At 44.3% G+C, this 17,576-nt stretch overlaps 1 protein-coding gene across 2 annotated transcripts in view; it reads right to left on the reverse strand.

Moving 5' to 3' along the window:
- Positions 1-17,576, reverse strand: part of plod3 (procollagen-lysine, 2-oxoglutarate 5-dioxygenase 3) — a 66,054-nt gene that overhangs the window by 25,167 nt on the left and 23,311 nt on the right. The window contains exons 2-5 of one of the 2 annotated variants that reach the window (XM_060937888.1): positions 13,399-13,692; positions 7,718-7,854; positions 2,617-2,780; positions 794-906 (exon numbers count right to left, since the gene is read on the reverse strand). In XM_060937888.1, the coding sequence (XP_060793871.1) occupies positions 794-906; positions 2,617-2,780; positions 7,718-7,767 (327 nt within the window). In that variant the 5' untranslated portion in view covers positions 7,768-7,854; positions 13,399-13,692. The remainder of the gene's footprint in view (positions 1-793; positions 907-2,616; positions 2,781-7,717; positions 7,855-13,398; positions 13,693-17,576) is intronic. The other variant, XM_060937887.1, reaches the window with a different exon arrangement.

Raw genomic sequence — 17,576 nt, forward strand, 5'->3', positions numbered from 1 at the left:
CAAAGTCTCCCAAATAAAAACAACATATACAGAAACATATGCTGATGTTTCAATATTCTATTATGTGTGCACTGTTTCGCTGGACAAACAACGAGCGAGCTACAGCGCGCGTACGGCTTAACCAGATCTTGTGCTATAATGTGCGCAGCTGGTAATCAAAAGTGTTTTAGCAGACAGACGTTAGTTGCAAAGTCTCCCAAATAAAAAGGCATATAAAGAAACATGTTTCATGATAGGCTATTTAAAAATGACTTTGATCGGAATTCATAAATCGAGTGGAAGTTGGGGCAAAGACTCTAGATTACTGTCTGGTTGGAGCGAGCAGAGGAACTAGGCTACCAATGCATGGCACGCGCACTGAGAACACACGCACTTACTGTAGAACGCACACACTTTCTCAAACGTTCACGCCTCTTTGGAATTTATTTTAAGTGTTCTACCTAAAAACTTTCACTTTTCTGTTCTGTGTCCAATGTCCAAAATGAAAAGTTAGTTTTCAACTGTTCAGCTAAAAAATGTTATTAAAATGATTGTGTTGTTGAAATGATGCGTTTGCAATTTATTTATAATCAAAAACTGATACAGGTGGATGAAAGAGTGAGTGTGATTAAAAAAAAGTACTATACTAGTACTACTGAGTGATAAGAAGTCCTAGTGAATGCTTGACAAGTAGACAATAATAAATAATTAGGTGTATTTTTCGGCACGCGCACTATGACTCAAAATAATAGTACCGGCAAGAAATAAAAGTTACTTTCACCCCTGCACACCACACACACACACACACCCTCACCCTCTGCTCCTTGTCCAAGTAGATGCGTGTGTAGTATAGCTGGTCATCATCGTTATCTTTCTGTTTCCAATGCTGAACTATAGCATAGATCTCTGGAGCATAACCAATAAAACCTACACACACACACACACACACACACACACACACACACACACACACACACATTACAGAGTGTTTACTCTGTGTGTATCATAAAGAACAACTGAAAACCAGCGGGGGGATCTCCCACCCGAGAAACTGAAATTAAAACTGAAAACAATGATTTATAAATAATCTTTGACTTCTATTGCACTCAAAACAATACAGCAGAACATTATTTTACCTCATGAATTTATTATTTTTTTTAAATAAACACTTATTTCAATTTTGATTCTTGTAATACATTTCAAAAAGAATTGGGACTTGATCATGTTTCCATTCCTTCTCACAACACTTAAAAGATGTTTAGGGACTGAAGACACCAAGTGATGAAACGTTTTAGGTGTTATTTTGTTCCATTCTTCCTGCAAACAGGTCTTAAGGTGTGCAACAGTATGGGGTCGTCATCGCTGTCGTCATTTTTTCATTTCAAAATTTGCCACACATTCTCTATTGGGGACAGAGGGGACAGGCGCCCTCTTCTTCCACAGCCATGCCTTTGTAATGCGTGCAGAATGTGGTTTTGCATTGACTTGTTGAAATATCCCTGGAAAAGCTGTCATCTTGAAGGCAGCATATGTTGCTCCAAAATCTCAATGTACTTTTCTGCATTAATGCTGCCATCACAGAAATTTAAGATACCTTTGCTAAGGGCACTGACACACAACCCCACACCATAACAGACCCTGGCTTTTGGACTTGTTGCTGGTAACAATCTGGATGGTCCTTTTTGTCTTGGGTCCAGAGCGCACAGTGTCCATTTCTTACCAAAAACAAAAAACAAAACCTGGAATACTGATTCATCTGACCACAATACAAGTTTCCATTGCGTGATGGTCCATCCCAGATGCCTCCAAGCCCAGAGAAGTCAACAGCACTTCTGGACGGAGTTAACATAAGGCTTCTTTTTGTGCAGTAAAGATTTAACTGGCATTTGTAGACGTAACTCCATATTGTAGTGCTCAACAAAGGTTTGCCAAAGTAATTCCAAGCCCATGTGGTTAGCTACATCAGCTACAGATGACAAAACAGTTCTTGGCACAGTGCAGTCTTTTGCCTTTGCCCTTTCCACGTTGAAATTCCTCCAGATTCCTTGAATCGTTTAATGATATTATACACCATAGTAACTGAAATATTGAAATCCCTTCGTAGCTTTCTTTGAGGACCACTGTTTTTAGACATTCCAATAATTTTCTCATGCATTTGACGATATACTGGAGATCCTCGGTCCATCTTTGCTCCTCAGAGACTAGGCCTTTCCTGGATACTGATTTTATACCAAATCATGATTACACTCCCCTGTTTCAAATCACATCATTAAAAAAAAATTATTTTACCTCATTACTAGCCCTAAATTGGCTCCATCCCCCCCTTTTTTTGGAATGGATGTATATTAACAAATGAAATGAAGTTGACCAGACAAAATATGTAATATATTGGGTTCATGCTGCCTGCAATGAAAAACAAGTCAAACTAAGTTTAGAAATAAATTGCTTTCTTTTTTTATTTGCATTTTCCGTACCGTCCCAACTCTTTTTGATTTGTGGTGAGCAGTGAAACAACCTAATAATGACTAATATTACTACTACTACTACTACTACTAACAATAATAATAATAAAAAATAATGCAGATTTTATAACGTACAAAATATTATGACAGTAAAGGTATTAGCACTAAGACACACCTCCAGAGTTGAGGTAGCGTTTGCCAGTGTGTACTGTAGGATATTTGGGAGCAAGGCGCTGATCGGGCCAGCAGAATCCCTCAGCAGAGAAAACAACACGATGGTTAAAGCGAGAAAACTTCATCAGCAGCTCGTCAGGACCAGCCGCCAGAATGACATCATAACTGTGGAAACAAACTTCATCAACATCACTGCAATTACCATCTTCAGCTGCTCAGAGTACCATCTACAGAGCAGTATGCAAACTTACTGGTGACCTTAATGATATTTTATGTGCATCGTGTATAACTCCGTACTTTCATTTATTCATGTTCAGTAAACGCTTTATCCTATTTAGGGTCACAGTGAATCTGAAGCCAATACCAGGAATACTGGGCTCAAGGCAGGACACATTCACACACTTATACTAGGGGCAATGTAGAGTAACCACCTAAAGGTGATGATACATGGGGCAACGTTTTGGGCAATGTTGCCGGGCACTGTTGCCAGGCAATTGCGCTTCGACACTTTCCCATTGAGATTGGGCAACATAATTTCTATCTGAACAATTTTGATCGTTTTGGGCAACTTTTTAAGATCATCCAATCAGAGTGCTAGCAGCGTATCACATGGCCACCTGAGAGCTTCGGAAATTTTCAACAAAGATGGCAGCGTCTCAATGGCAGTGGAGTGAAGAAAAAGAGGGACAACTTGTATCTTTTTATGCCAGTAAGTTGTGTGTAAACCCCAAGTGGTGAATTTACCTCACCAAATGCTTAAAGTGCTGATGACATGTTTTTGACATCTTTGGCGATGTTTTATAACATAAAAAGTAATTCCCGATGATCCATATATTAATTCACGAAGGCGCCTATTTTACAAGTTATGATAAAAAACACGGCTATTTGGGCAAATTTGACAGGGCTGCAGCACCCAGGAGACGGAGGAGCTATATGACGTCAGCGAAAGAACCTTCCTCCTAACTTACCAGTTTATTGTTGATGCGACAGGTGTTCAGTTTGTCATTATTAGTATTATTATTATTATACATTTTATATATATATATATATATATATATATATATATATATATATATATAAGTGCTGTCAAGCGATTAAAATATTTAATCGCAATTAATGTCGCGACTGTCATAGTTAACTCGCGATTAATCGCAATTTAATCGCACATTTTTGTCACATGAAAAACCATTGTAATTCTCTTATCAGCATAAAAAAGTGAATGGGCTTGCTCACCGTTCGAACTACGGGGGTACTCGGGGGATCCGAGATCCCCTGAAACAGACATGAGATCCCTTGAAAACATGATTTGGGAAATGTTGGGGGGTCTCTAAAACATTGTCAAAATGATGTTTATTGACATAGCAATCGTGTGTAACGGGAAGCATTTGCATATCCGAAGTGAGCGCGTGATGGAGAGCCGCGCACTGAGACAAGCGCAAGCACACACACCCCCACCCCCCAAGGGAATAAAGGGACCCCCCAAAAATATCGGCATAGTTCAAACACTGGTTGTACCAATGTTTTTTTTTTATTGCAGAGCATAACACGTCTTGTCACAGCCACTGCAAAGTGGGGCTGGAGCTGCCGATGGGAAAACGAAACCTAAGCCGAGCACCGTGGCTCTTCGGGGGAGGGCAGAGGACTCTGGCTGTGCGGGGCGTGGCATCATGTTAATCTCGCGATAAAAAAATTATCGCTGTTAAAATTGAGTCAAGTTAACGCGTTAATAACGCGACATTTTTGACAGCACTAATATATATATATATATATATATATATATATATATATATATATATATATATATATATATATATATTAGTTATTATGCCTTCGCTTTGTGTTGCCGGCTTTTGCTCTAAAACCTACAAGGATGGGGTAAGTTTATTCAAGTTTCCCAGAGATCCCGAGCTGCATGCGAAGTGGGTGAAGCAAGTCAGGCGCACTTGTGACAAGTGGGAGCCCTCACCAACATCCGTCCTGTGCTCTGAACACTTCGATTTGGATCGTTTTGACACCCTTCCCAGCTTAAAAGAATCTCTTGGGTGTTCAGTTCATCACAAACGTATGTTACTACCATCAGCAGTGCCTACACAGTGTTGCCAGATTGGGATTTTTCCCGCCCAGTTGAGCGGTTTCAAGTGCATTTTGGTGGATTTTGAACATATTTTGGGCTGGAAAACGTCAGCAGTATCTGTTGCCAGATACTGCTGAAGTTTTCCAGCCCAAAATATGTTCAAAACCCACCAAAATGCACTTGAAACCGCTCAACTGGGCAGTAAAAATCCCAATCTGGCAACACTGCCAGTATTCCGGAGGGGGTCTACTCGTAGCTATGCCGGATCCAAAGACAGTCCTCCTGTCAGAACATGTGTTGTGAAACGACATAAGATAAAAAGGTATGTAGAGCTATAGATTCTACATGATAATCATAAATGTAATCATAAAGTCGGCGTGATATCAGTCATGTATTTGCTTGTGAAAGCTTGCGGCTTTCATGTAACTGCCGCCTAGCAACGAGAGGCAAAGGGTAAAGAGGGTAGGCTATCATAGATTCTATTCGGAAGAGATCAACACAATTCTAGACTCCCAGAAGAGGAAGAGCTAGCACTAGAGAGTTCACCGGCTTTTTCATGCGCCATTTCCATTGAGTAGAACCAGAGTAGAACCATAGGATGTCTATGAGTAGAACAGCCAGTGAACCGCAGCGTGTTCTCCCGCTGATGTCACAACATGGCCGCGAGCCACGGACCCAGTTTTCTTGCGCTGTGCAATTAAAAGTTGGATATTCGCGTAACAACAGCTTCTTTTCACGTAATTATAACAGAAATCTAACGTTTGCCATGTTGTATAGTTTATTTAAGAAATTGCATAGAGTCATGTTCGTGTCATCAGCCCTTTAAAAGTAGATGTCTGTTGGTTTTCTACGTGCTCAAGTTGTAATTAAGACATTGATTTTTTTTCAGCCAAGTGTAAACTGCCGTTAGCTAACCACCGCTCCATAGAGATTGAATGGGCTTTAGCTAACTAGCGGTGTTTTTTTTTTTTTTGCTAACATAGTTAGCTGAAAGTTATTGCTAGCTATGTAAGGATAACATTGGCTCTCTTGCATCAAGTTAAAAGTGATGGGCAGCTCTTTTTTGTTTGTTTGTTTGTTTGTTTGGGAGTTGCTATTATCTGATTGGTTGTTGCCCATTGTCTGTTGCCCTAATTAGTTGCCCTGTGTCTCACTTGGTTGCCCACTGCACAGCAATAATACCCAAAAAGTTGCCCTGTATATAATCACCTTAATGGCATGTTATTGGACCATGGGAAGGAAACAGAACCTCGAGGAAATCCATGCAGGATCCTGACACACTGTTTATGCTTTTCTTCCTTCAGTTTCGAATCACCTAGGACCTGGTTAATGTTTCTCAGGGGTTTTTCTAGAAAAATTTAGTACGGGGGCGCTCACCATGGCGAGGGAGCGAAGCGACCAAGCGGGGGGATGGTGCGGAAGGGGAGGTTCCCCCCCCCCCCCTTCTGCTGTGCGAAGCCTTTGAAAAATTGAGGCTACAATGGGACATTCTGAGGCTATCAGAGAGGGAAACTGTAACAAATTGTTTGTCAACATTGAAAAAGAAAATAAAACTGTCACAAACACTTAATTCAAATTCTAATACCTCATAATTCAAATTACACAATACTAATTCCTCATGATTCAAATTGAAATTTATAATTCAAATTCATCAAACTTACAAAAGTATTAAACATTCACCAGAGAAATCTGTTGTTTTCTTATACTAGAATAAGGTAGAGTTAGTTGTTCAAAATGAAAAAGAAAATAATTCCAGAGCAAAATCATTTTCTTTAAAAGGAAACTAAAAAAGTAAACACTGTAAAGTTGGATTCCCCAGCCACGGGCGCGGCACCGGAACGCTATCACCCCTGCAAGTAAACAACTGAACAACATGGCTCCTCGGTCTGGAAAACGCCAATTTGGATCATTTTTGCACTGTCTGACGGTGCATCTACTATGATTGGAATATTTTTGGAGTCATTATAACGTATTTGATGATCAGACACATTGTCACGTGGTGTTGCTGGGATGTTTTCACAGAGAAAAGATCGTTTTGAGAAAGATTGCATGTTGTGCAGTAGCATACAAGTGCATGGCCGAAGTGTGACTTGGGGTTCAATCGGCATTTCGGTAAGGGGGCGCACGCCAAGAGTAAGAGGGCGCAGCGCCCCTGTTCCCCGGTTTAGACGAAAGCATGTTTGACACATCCACAGAACTCAACACAAGTCATAAATGTGATTAAAAACTAAACAAGAGGAGTTTCAAACAGTAAAACAGAAATAAAACAACAAGGGCTAAAGAACAAGGGCGTCACCGAGGTGCCATTTTGAAGGTATAGTTATAGTGAGCAGGCCAGTAACAGCAAAAAACTTTTATACTGTTTGGTAGCAGTGAAGGCAGTAAAACTTTTGATGATTTCACCAATAAAAGGACATGAATGAAAAGAAAATGCTCTGAGTTGACTACAGGTAGGAAACCTAAAAAATGTTTTTATCTCCCCGGCATATAATGTGGGGGATATAGCTATCGCTCTGTCCGTCTGTCTGTCAGTCTGTAAACATTTTAGTTTCCAGAACATAACTCAAACTATTAGGGATTTTTTTTTTCACAAAACCTGACAGTTATGTTACGTGACTAGAGGGGATTTCTGTGATTTTTATTTTTTTCTGTATTTCCATGGCAACCAATTCAACTTAGGAAATTTTGGAGTGAGCTTTCATGTGGGGGCCTTGGGGGGGGGGGGGGGGGGGGCATTTCCCTAGGATTCGTTTATTTAATTTGACCCTGACTACAGACTACCTCCAAAATGCCGATGAACCCAAAACGCACTTTGATTTTACGTCATCCATCTTAAACCGAATGGTACCCCTTTGTCAGGGGTGTGTAATTATTATTCATCGATTAATGTGATTGAATCAGTAACAGAATGCAGCCTTGAGTCACATTTGATTGTAAAACTGTCATATCGCCGTCATTTATTTGAAAACAAGTCCTGAATAAAACATTCATGGTTAGAAACACACACACACACACACACACTACCCACCTGTCCACAAAGAGGATAACCATGTCCTTTTTATCTTTGTATTTCTGCATTTCCTTCTTCAGCCAGCGAACCTTCTGTCCTCCTCCAACAGTTTTAGCAACATCTCCACCTCTCCATTCTTCACCCAGACCCAGCACCTACATACACACACTTTTCTGTAAACCCAAGCATGTTGATCTGCACTGACAGACCAAGAGTCCAACAGTGACATGACATTAAATCTGTGTGGGATTAAAGTCCTGTTTTATTCTTACAACCTGCTTTGTAAAATGTTCACCATTTTTGACTCCCAACTTTAATACAAATGACTTCTTTCCAATTCTAATTAAAGATAATTATTTTATCTATAGTAAATAAGAACAACGTTGATGTGAAATGTCTGTTAATCAGTTTGTCATTACACACAAAACTTCAAATATCATCAATAAATTGTTTAACAAAATGACGCGAGCACAAATCCATTCTTATTACAGAGATGAGGAATTCACTGATATAACTGCTGGGTCCGAGACATTAACCGAGCGACACTCACTAAAGAACCCAGGGACAGAACCGCTGGTTACAAATGTAACCGTGGTTCTATGACTAAGTGGAAGACCACCAGGGCGGTGCTGAAAGCACTAGTGGAAGCATCTTTGCATCCGCGCGTTTCGAGAACCGCATACAAAAGTTGTTCTCATGACGCATGACGTGCCTGCCTACATAAGGCAACATCCCACATCATTTGGCCTCAAGATCATTCTCGCGCAAACATAACCAGCGTTCTAATTCCTTCACTCCAGACCGCCAGGGCGGTGCTGAAAGCACTAGTGGAAGACGAATACCAACCCAGTCACGAGGAATTCAGAAGAGCATCACCACCTTCTGGAAGAACAGCTGCACACAGCAATGGCATAGACGCAACATTTAGCCTGTAGTGCCGGGCAAATGTACATGTATTGGACCAAGTTGCAGCAGCACAAATGTCAGAGAGTGGTACGCCCCGGAGAGCTGCCCATGATGTCGCCTGATCACGCGTCGAATGGCAGCAGACAGGAGAGGGCACAGTACGTCCCATAGATTCATAGGCATAGGTGATTGCCTCCACAACCCAACGGGAAAGCCGCTGCTTGGACAGAGGCCTTCCTCTCGGAGCACCACCAAAACAAACAAACAAACAAACAAACAATTGGTCTGTCGTACGAAAGGCTGCCGTCCTATCAAAATAAAACCTCAGAGCCCTGACAGGGCACAACTCTGCACACAAGTCCGTCCTGTCCGCCGGTATAGCAGTCAGCAAAATCGGCTGGTTGCTAAACTGGGGAGATAAAGACTTTCAGGAGGAAAGCTGGGTTAGACCACAATGAAACACTGTCAAACATAGGACCCCAACGAAGACAAACAATACTCACTGAGAGGGCATGTAGCTCACTCACACACCAGGCTGTCGTGACGGCAAGAAGAAAAGCCGTTTTAACAGAGAGTCACTTAATGTTAGCTGCTGACAGGGGCTCATAAGGAGGCAAGCAAAGGGATTCAAGCACAGTGTTCAGATCCCATGACAGACTCCGCACAAAATGAGGAGGATTAAGATGAAATTCCCCTCTCAAAAAGGCTACCACCAGCTGGTGAGACCCAAGTGAAACACCTCCAACCTCTGAACGGTGGGCTGTTAGTGCTGCAACATACACCTTAAGTGTAGATGCAGCCCTGCCAAGCTCTAAAAGGTGCTGCAGGAAATCTAAAGTCTGTGGAACAGAGCAGCTTAGGGGGCGATGTTGTGTTATGCACACCAATCACAGAACACCTTCCACTTGCCTGCATACAAGCGTCGGGTAGATTCTGCACGTGCGTTCACCACAGTGTTCCTGGTCCCTTCTGAACACTCCAGTAGTAGCCCCGGGGCCCCAAGGGCCACACCCAGAGCTTCAGGCGTTCAGAACATGGGTGTTGAATCCTGCCCTCCATCTGCGTCAGCAAGTCGGGCTTGTTGGGCAGCTGACAAGGGGGTCCCACTAGTAGTGACAGCAGGAGCTGGAACCATGGCCTGGATGGCCAATGAAGAGCTATCAATAGCACAGTGACTGATCGCGCACATGGCAGAGAGTCCTCCACAACAGTGGTAGAGGGGGAAAGGCATAAAGGATGGCCCTCAGCCAGAGTACCCTGAGCATCCTGGCCCAACGCTGCCGTTTCTTTCCCCAGGGAAAACCATGTTGGACAATGAGTTGTCTGACTGCTCGCAAACAGGTCCACAGTCGCTCTCCCATAGGTTTTCCAGATCTGTTCCACCATGTCTGGATGCAGTTTCCAATCCCCTTGAGACACCTTGCTGCATAACAGAGCATCTGCCACACTGTTTAGGCGTCCAGGTAGATAAGATGCTCTTATGGAAAGGAGGTTGTCCTGAGCCCATACTAGGAGACTGTGAGCCACCTGAAGCCCAGCTACAGACCTTGTGCCCTCCTGATTGATATAGAAAACAGTTGCCACATTGTCTGTATGTACCAATACATGTTTGCCCTGTAGCACTTCCTGAAAGTGGCGCAACGTCAGAAACACCGCCATCAACTCCAGTGTGTTGATGTGGGACGTGCGCCACGGAGCAGGCCAGGTGCCATTCACACCTTGCCGACGCCAGACTCCACCCCAACCCACGAGGGAAGCATCTGTCCGGATAACCTTCCACCGTCCCGGTGGGGGACCAAGTGGAACTCCACGAGTGAGAAAGTGTGCCTGGGACCAAGGTCTTAGCGTGAGCATGCAACGGCGTGTTATTCTCACCCTCATGTGTCTGTCTCGCACTGGACACAGACACAGTTGAAGAAGCCATCTCCGAAAAGCCCTTAGCCACAGAAGACCCAGAGGAATGACTACTGAGGCCACTGTGAGTTTCCCCCAACAGCTGAAGGAGAGAAACATAACACCAAGTTCCCCCGACACGAAAGTGGTTCACTCCAGTGAGAATTGAACTTATTCTGTCTGGCGTGGGACTGGCCAGCATAGTGTTCGAATCCAGGGCAAGGCCAATGAAATGTGTTGCCTGGACTGGGACCAATTTGCAATTCCTCTGGTTCACCCGGAACCCCAGAGCCGTAATGTGTAGTAGCAACCGGTGAGCATGTTCCCTGGCCTGTTCAGGCGATGCCGCACAAAGAAGCCAGGCATCCAAGTAAGGGAGCACTCTTATGCCCTCCTTCTGAAGGGGTTCTAGTGCCACTTGGATGCATTTCGAGAACACCCTTGGTGCCAGAGAAAGTCCAAAGGGGAGACCTCTGAACTGAAAAATCTTTCCCATGAACGAAAAACGAAGGAAGCGCCTGTGGTCCGCGGCAATGGGTATGTGAAAATAGGCGTCCTCGAGATCTACGGTCACAAACCAGTCCTGGTTTGTGACCGCTTGCAGTACATCTGTTGTTCGTAGCATTCGAAAAGGAAACACCTTCAAGAAACGGTTTAACCTTCTTAAATCTAAAATCGGCCTGAACCCGCTGTCTTTCTTTGGAACGAGAAAATAAACTGAAAAGAAACCCCCTGGGTGAACAATGGGAGTCGACCATCTCTATGGCTCCTTTTTGTAGTAACAACTGAACTTCTCTTGACAAGGCTTCTGCCTGTCTTGGATCGGTTATAACTGTCTGCCTCACACCCGAATGCATTGGTGGCCGGCGGTGGAATTGCAGGTGGTACCCTTCTGAGAGGGTTGTGAGTAGCCATTGGTTGGTTGTTATTTCGCGCCAATGCGCTAGCTGGCTGGCTGTAAAAACTCCTGCCACTGGCCCTGACCTGTCAGTGGTCCTGTCTACGTTTTTCGGAAAGGATGGGGGGGGGAGGACCCGTCTGTTGAAAAGGGCGAAAACTCGTGTGGCTGAGCGCCACCCTGCCTGGCTGAGGGAGGTGAGGGATTGGGAGCCTGCTGCTGGGGTCGATGGGGAGACCTTTGTGCAGCTCTAGGGGCCACATGCCTAAAGCGTGAGGCAGAAGGCTTTGACAGAGCTCTGAAGGTGGGTGCTACGCCCACATGACGGGAGCAAGACTCTGTAACAAACACATGTTTGTCAAGGGCCTCTTGTGCTGCTGGCCCAAAGACCTGTCCAGGTGCCAGTGGGAGGTGCCTCAGGTTGTTCCTGCATACTTCTGGCAGAGGCGACTGAGCCAGCCACACTTGTCGACGGGTTTGCAGCAAGGTGCCCAAGGTAGTGCCACACTGGTTGGCAACGACACCCATAGCCTGCAATGCAAGTTCCAGTACCTCAGCTGCCAGTGGGTCTTGCCGATTGTCGAGTGCAGCATAACAAGCATGTGTGCCAGTGAGTTAGACACCCTGCCAAGAAAGGCAGTAGAGTTGTAATCATGAGAAAGTAGCTCGTCTGTGCGGCGGCACTCAGCATTAGGGCAACGCACCTGCTCCCGAAGTGCTTCATCAGGAAACACAATGAGCGAAGCAATGCTTGATTCGACTACTGGCATGCTACCCAAGCCAACAGCACGGGGGTCCTGCATCGCCGCAAGCATGCCAGACATCTGGTCTGGATGGGCAGATTTCGTAGCAGCCTCCAGGGCAGAGGCCACCACAGAAGTAAAGTCACGACACTGTGGAATTACCAGAGAGGCGTGCTGAACACGGCACAGGAACATGTTCTCAGATCCAGTAGGAGGTGCCAGGGTGCCCAACTGCAAACGTGCAAGAAAGCCTTCAGTGCGGCCTCCACCGAACCCACCACTGAGGCAGACTCCCCAGATCACCCAGAGGTAACATCACTGCCCGAATCACGGGGCTCAACACCTGGCAAGACTTCACTTGGTGGCTGCGCCGAGGAAGAAAACTGACTGAAAAAGGTGTCTGAGGCAGCCACAGACATCACTTCCTCTTGGTCAGGTGGCTGAGAACATGAGCCAACGGGTGACAAGGAGGCAGGCAGTGCAGGCTGTTCCTCTACAGTACCTACCTGTGCCCCTGCTGTGTGTGTGTGTGTGTGGGGGGGGGGGGGGGGGGGGGGGGGGGGGGGGGGGGGGGCTTGCAAGCAGAGGCAGCAGACGCTCCACTGTAGATGAGAGCAGTTCCACTTTAAGCTCCAACTCAGAAGACTTAGATTTTTTGCGCTGTTTTGCATGCACAGGTGGTGAAAGCCTACGCTGTGTCTGAGAGTCCGAGAGCAGAAAACTGCTAGCTAGACGCACGTTCTATACCAGCCAACCGTGCCTGTCTAACAGTAAGCGGCATTAACACACCGGAAGGGCATGGATCAGACATTGCCTCCCTTAGATGTTGCATGCCAAGGCACTCCGCGCAGCGATCATGTGCATCCAGCACCTCCATTAGGTTGGGGCAAGTGGAACACCTCACTGAATCCATCTCAGTGTCTACTCACCCACGATTTTTTTTTTTTAGAAAAGAAGCAAGGTGTAACGCTGCTTGCTAGCCTGGCAACCAAGGCTAGCGAGTTCGCAAGCGCAACTTTACCGTTACAGACAACAATTTACTAGCAACCAGAAAACCGATGCTCACGTAAAGTTGTAAGTACACGTTAACGTTATTGGCAACCAATTCGCTAACTCACTCAACACTGACAAACCTGCCGGCAACCGAACAGTTTGTGACAAGACTGATATAATAGCCGTCCCTGAAAACTTGGCAGCCAAGATTCAGTGACTATCGATACATAAAACAAACAATCTCAAAATAATGTTAACCAAGTTACCTTAGCGACCAAACAGCTCGCGTGGAGTCGAGTCCCACTGAAGTCCTCTTCAGTCACGAGCTGCACTGTAGATTGTCACAGGTATTCCCACAGTTAACTGATAACACACACAGAATTCCAATAGAAGAGATGCGATTCCAACGCGAGAAAAAAGAAGAGGCCAAATGACATGGGATGTTGCCTTATGTAGGCAGGCATGTCATACGTCATGAGATGACAACTTTTGTATGCGGTTCTCGAAACGCGCGGATGCAAAGATGCTTCCACTAGTGCTTTCAGCACCGCCCTGGCGGTCTGGAGTGAAGGAAATAGAAACACAAGTTACTGTAAGTTTTCCACAGACAGCCGATTATTTCCTAAAATAAATTTCTAAAATGTGTGCCTTAAAAAAAAAAAAACCTGAGCTACTGCACACTTTCACTTCTTAAAGGGAAGTTTGCCATGAGGTATCTGCAGATGGTAACACACAGACAACCTAAAGATGGCTGTAGATGTTCTGAATTGGAGAGCCCAAAGACTGCACTTGCTAAAAACAGTTAATGCTCAAGTCCTGAGGGTTATTTGAGAAAACGTGTTTAGTGAAAACTCCAAGTTTGTTAACAAAGAGATGCAGGAATCTCTGGGTTTTCCATTCCAGAAAGAGAGGTAACAAACTCTGAGTCAGTTGCCATGGTAACTGCCTCCATGAACCTAAGTTGCTTGCTGGCAGATTTTCTTTAACAAACCCAGAGTTTCTCACCATCTCCTCCAGCCTGCTGAACCTGAAGCAGCTGTCGGACTTTGAGTGTCCTTTCCCCATTAACCCGATTGATCTTGAGGCTGAATGAACTCCATGGATTAAAGCAAAAAAAAAAAAAAAATCATCTGACTGAAAAAAAAAGCTCCATGTCGTTGGCCCCTACCACATCAGCGATGCGTCAAATTTTAAACGCCGTGTTGTCCATTATCCCCTAGGCCCCTACTTATAGTACATTTACATAATTTTAACAATGACTAAAGCTAAGGCAAGACTTTACCATTGTCATTACTGCCTATAAATGATGAAACATCAAGTTTTCAGCGCAAAGTGCAAATTTATTTCAACAATACTTTAGTAATGCACAACAGTGGCTAAGAGAAAAGTGCAAGTGCAGTCGAACTTGAATCATGCTTTCAAAAGAGTGGAAGAGAAAGAACTTGCAAGAAAAGTAAAGTGAAAGTTCACTTTTTCTGCTTCTTCGCAGTGAAGCCAAAGGCATCTAGTTTTCTGCCATTGCTTCCATAGACTTTTTTTTATGGCAAACTACACAAAAGCACACACCTGCCATTTTCATCTTTTTGCACCATGAACTAAATGGCTTGCCATTATCGCCCATTTCATTTCGCCAAGCCCATCTCCACTTACTCTCTACCGTTTTGTTGATGTCTGACACATCTGTGCCTTCATTTAAAAGAAGCGTGTCTATGCTGGCAAAACCGAAAGTAATTTGACGCGCTCTAGTGATGGAAATCGAAGGGCCTATGTCCGGTGAAATATGGCCTTATACGCAGTACTCGAGTTGAGGGGGGATGTGGGGGGAGGCATCCCCCTTCTGAAATAAAAATCTCAAATCATTCCCCTTATAAAACGGCCATCCCCCCATCACATCCCTTGTGCCATTTTACCGATTAATGTGGAAATTAGCCTACTATTATTTTAACAAATATTATTACCATTTCAACATAAGAGGCTTTGCGCAGTGATAGCCTACATGTAGCCGGATAAAAAAGACGCATATTTATTTATTCGGTTGCACCACTCATTCACACCTATACGGAGGTTTCAGTCACTGAAAACAGCTACTTTCGCAAACTCTGGGCAGAGTGGAGATTTCTGAAAACTCCATCTTCAGACACTCGTGTAAATCAGGAAAACGAAGCAACAGTGGGCGAGAGGGCGCGCGCGAATATAATGAGTCATTGGTGTGAATCTTTCACCGAATGCCAATTGTCCCGGTTCTTCATGAAATCGCATGCGCACGCACAAATTCATCAGGTTAACTTTCAAATAACTGTTCTTGTGCACTTGACACCGGAGCCACTTTCCTGAATTTTGAGCTTCGGAGTATTGGCTTCTTTATCTATTTAATCAATGAATTTATTTGTCACATACATTAAAACTACTAATGTAAAACATTCGTAGCCTATTTAAGCAATTGCTGTTTTCTCCACTGTTTTCTGACCTTTTGTGCTTAGTGAATGAGACACTTCATTACACTCCACTGACTGACTTCCAATTCCGGACTTTTTTGAAAATGTAAAATATAGGCCTACGAGATGTTTTTTTGGGACTTAATTCGCGTTGGTCCTTCACTATTAATTTTTGAGACTGACGAGGCAGTAAATAGTGTGGAATTATTTTCTCCTTACTATGAAGTTTGGCATCTTAAACAAGTGTCGGGAAATCTTGCAGCCCGACTCTGCAGCCTCCAATGTTTAAGTGAACTGCTGAAACCATAATGTTTAAAGATTAAATTGTAGGCTAGTCAAACCAAAGAAAAACACAGCCTTTCCAGAACATTGTCTGCCGAAGCCTACAAAACGCTTAATAGCAAAGGTCTTGCTGCGGCTTCAACTTTTCACCTGATCACCTTTCAATAGGCAAATATCATTATTACTACTACTACTACAAAAAGCCTAGTATTAGTAGTAGACAAGTAACCTAGTTGCCTAGTAGTAGGACAGCCAAACAGTTTCATCAGTGGCCTACGCCGAGCCTCCCCGGGACTAGACAGTAGCGGAGGCTGTATTTATTTATGCCTATCTAGCGCAACAACTTATTCCTTTACATATACTCAAACATAGCACAAGAAAGGGTTCAACAATAGGCAATCACAGCAGCTTGGTGAAGTTCTAAATCACATCGGTGTCAGACCTATGCCCCCCCCCCTTTTTTTCCCTCGGATCTGCATCACTCTCATTATTGACCTTTAGCGCTCCCAGTTGACGGAAATCCGTCGTAGCGACGGAAAACTTTAATCCATGGAACTCACATTGCCTTACCTCTAATGATTAGACTACAATACATTGAAAATTTTAGAGTAGTTTTAAATGCATGCAAACTTAAAAAAAATATATTTTTAATCATCCATCCATTATCTGTAGCCACTTATCCTGTTCTACAGGGTCGCAAGCAAGCTGGAGCCTATCCCAGCTTACTATGGGTGAGAGGCGGGGTACACCCTGGACAAGTCGCCAGGTCATCACAGGGCTGACACAGAGACACAGACAACCATTCACACTCACACCTACGGTCAATTTAGAGTCACCAGTTAACCTAACCTGCATGTCTTTGGACTGTGGGCGAAACCGGAGCACCCGGAGGAAACCCACGCAGACACAGGGAGAACATGCAAACTCCACACAGAAAGGCCCTCGTCAGCCGCTGGGCTCGAACCCAGAACCTTCTTGCTGTGAGGCGACAGTCCTAACCACTACGCCACCATGCCACCCCTATTTTTAATCAAAACACTTCAATTTTTTTTATTATTATTATTTTTAACTTTCGCCATGACAATTTTTTGTCTTGCACACCCCCTAGAGACAGCCTGCACACCTTCAGGTGCACACACCACACTCTGGGAAACCCCAAAGCTGGGTTAGGCTCAGAATTCATTAAACCTACTTTCTGGAATACCTCCTAATATCATTACACAGTGGATAACTTCACTTAGATAAGATACATTTAAAGCTGAAACTCTAATGAAATCAGAAATGACTGATGCTCATACACAGTTTCCTGTTAACACATGTAGCACTGGCCCTGCGATGACCTAGCGACTTGTCCAGGGTGTACCCCACCTTTCGCTCGTAGTCAGCTGGGATAGGCTCCAGCTTGCCTGCGACCCTGTAGAACAGGATAAAGCAGCTAGAGATAATGAGATGAGACATGTAGCACTGCTTGACTAGTTACAGAAGAGAAATTATAACTGTACTATCCAGTGTTACCCAGATGAAGATGGGTTCCCTTTTGACATGGAGTGATTGAGTCATACAGGACTGATGATGGAGTAGTAGAGGAGTGATGACGTGGAAGAGGAGTGAGGGAATGTTAGTGGAGTGATGGAGGACAGAGAACTGATGATGGACTGGGAGAGAAGTGATGGCATGATAGAGGAACGATGGAATGATTATGGCATGGTGGAACGTAGATGAGTGAT

Source organism: Neoarius graeffei, chromosome 13, assembly GCF_027579695.1.
Source record: "Neoarius graeffei isolate fNeoGra1 chromosome 13, fNeoGra1.pri, whole genome shotgun sequence".
NCBI classification, from domain to species: Eukaryota; Metazoa; Chordata; class Actinopteri; order Siluriformes; family Ariidae; genus Neoarius; species Neoarius graeffei.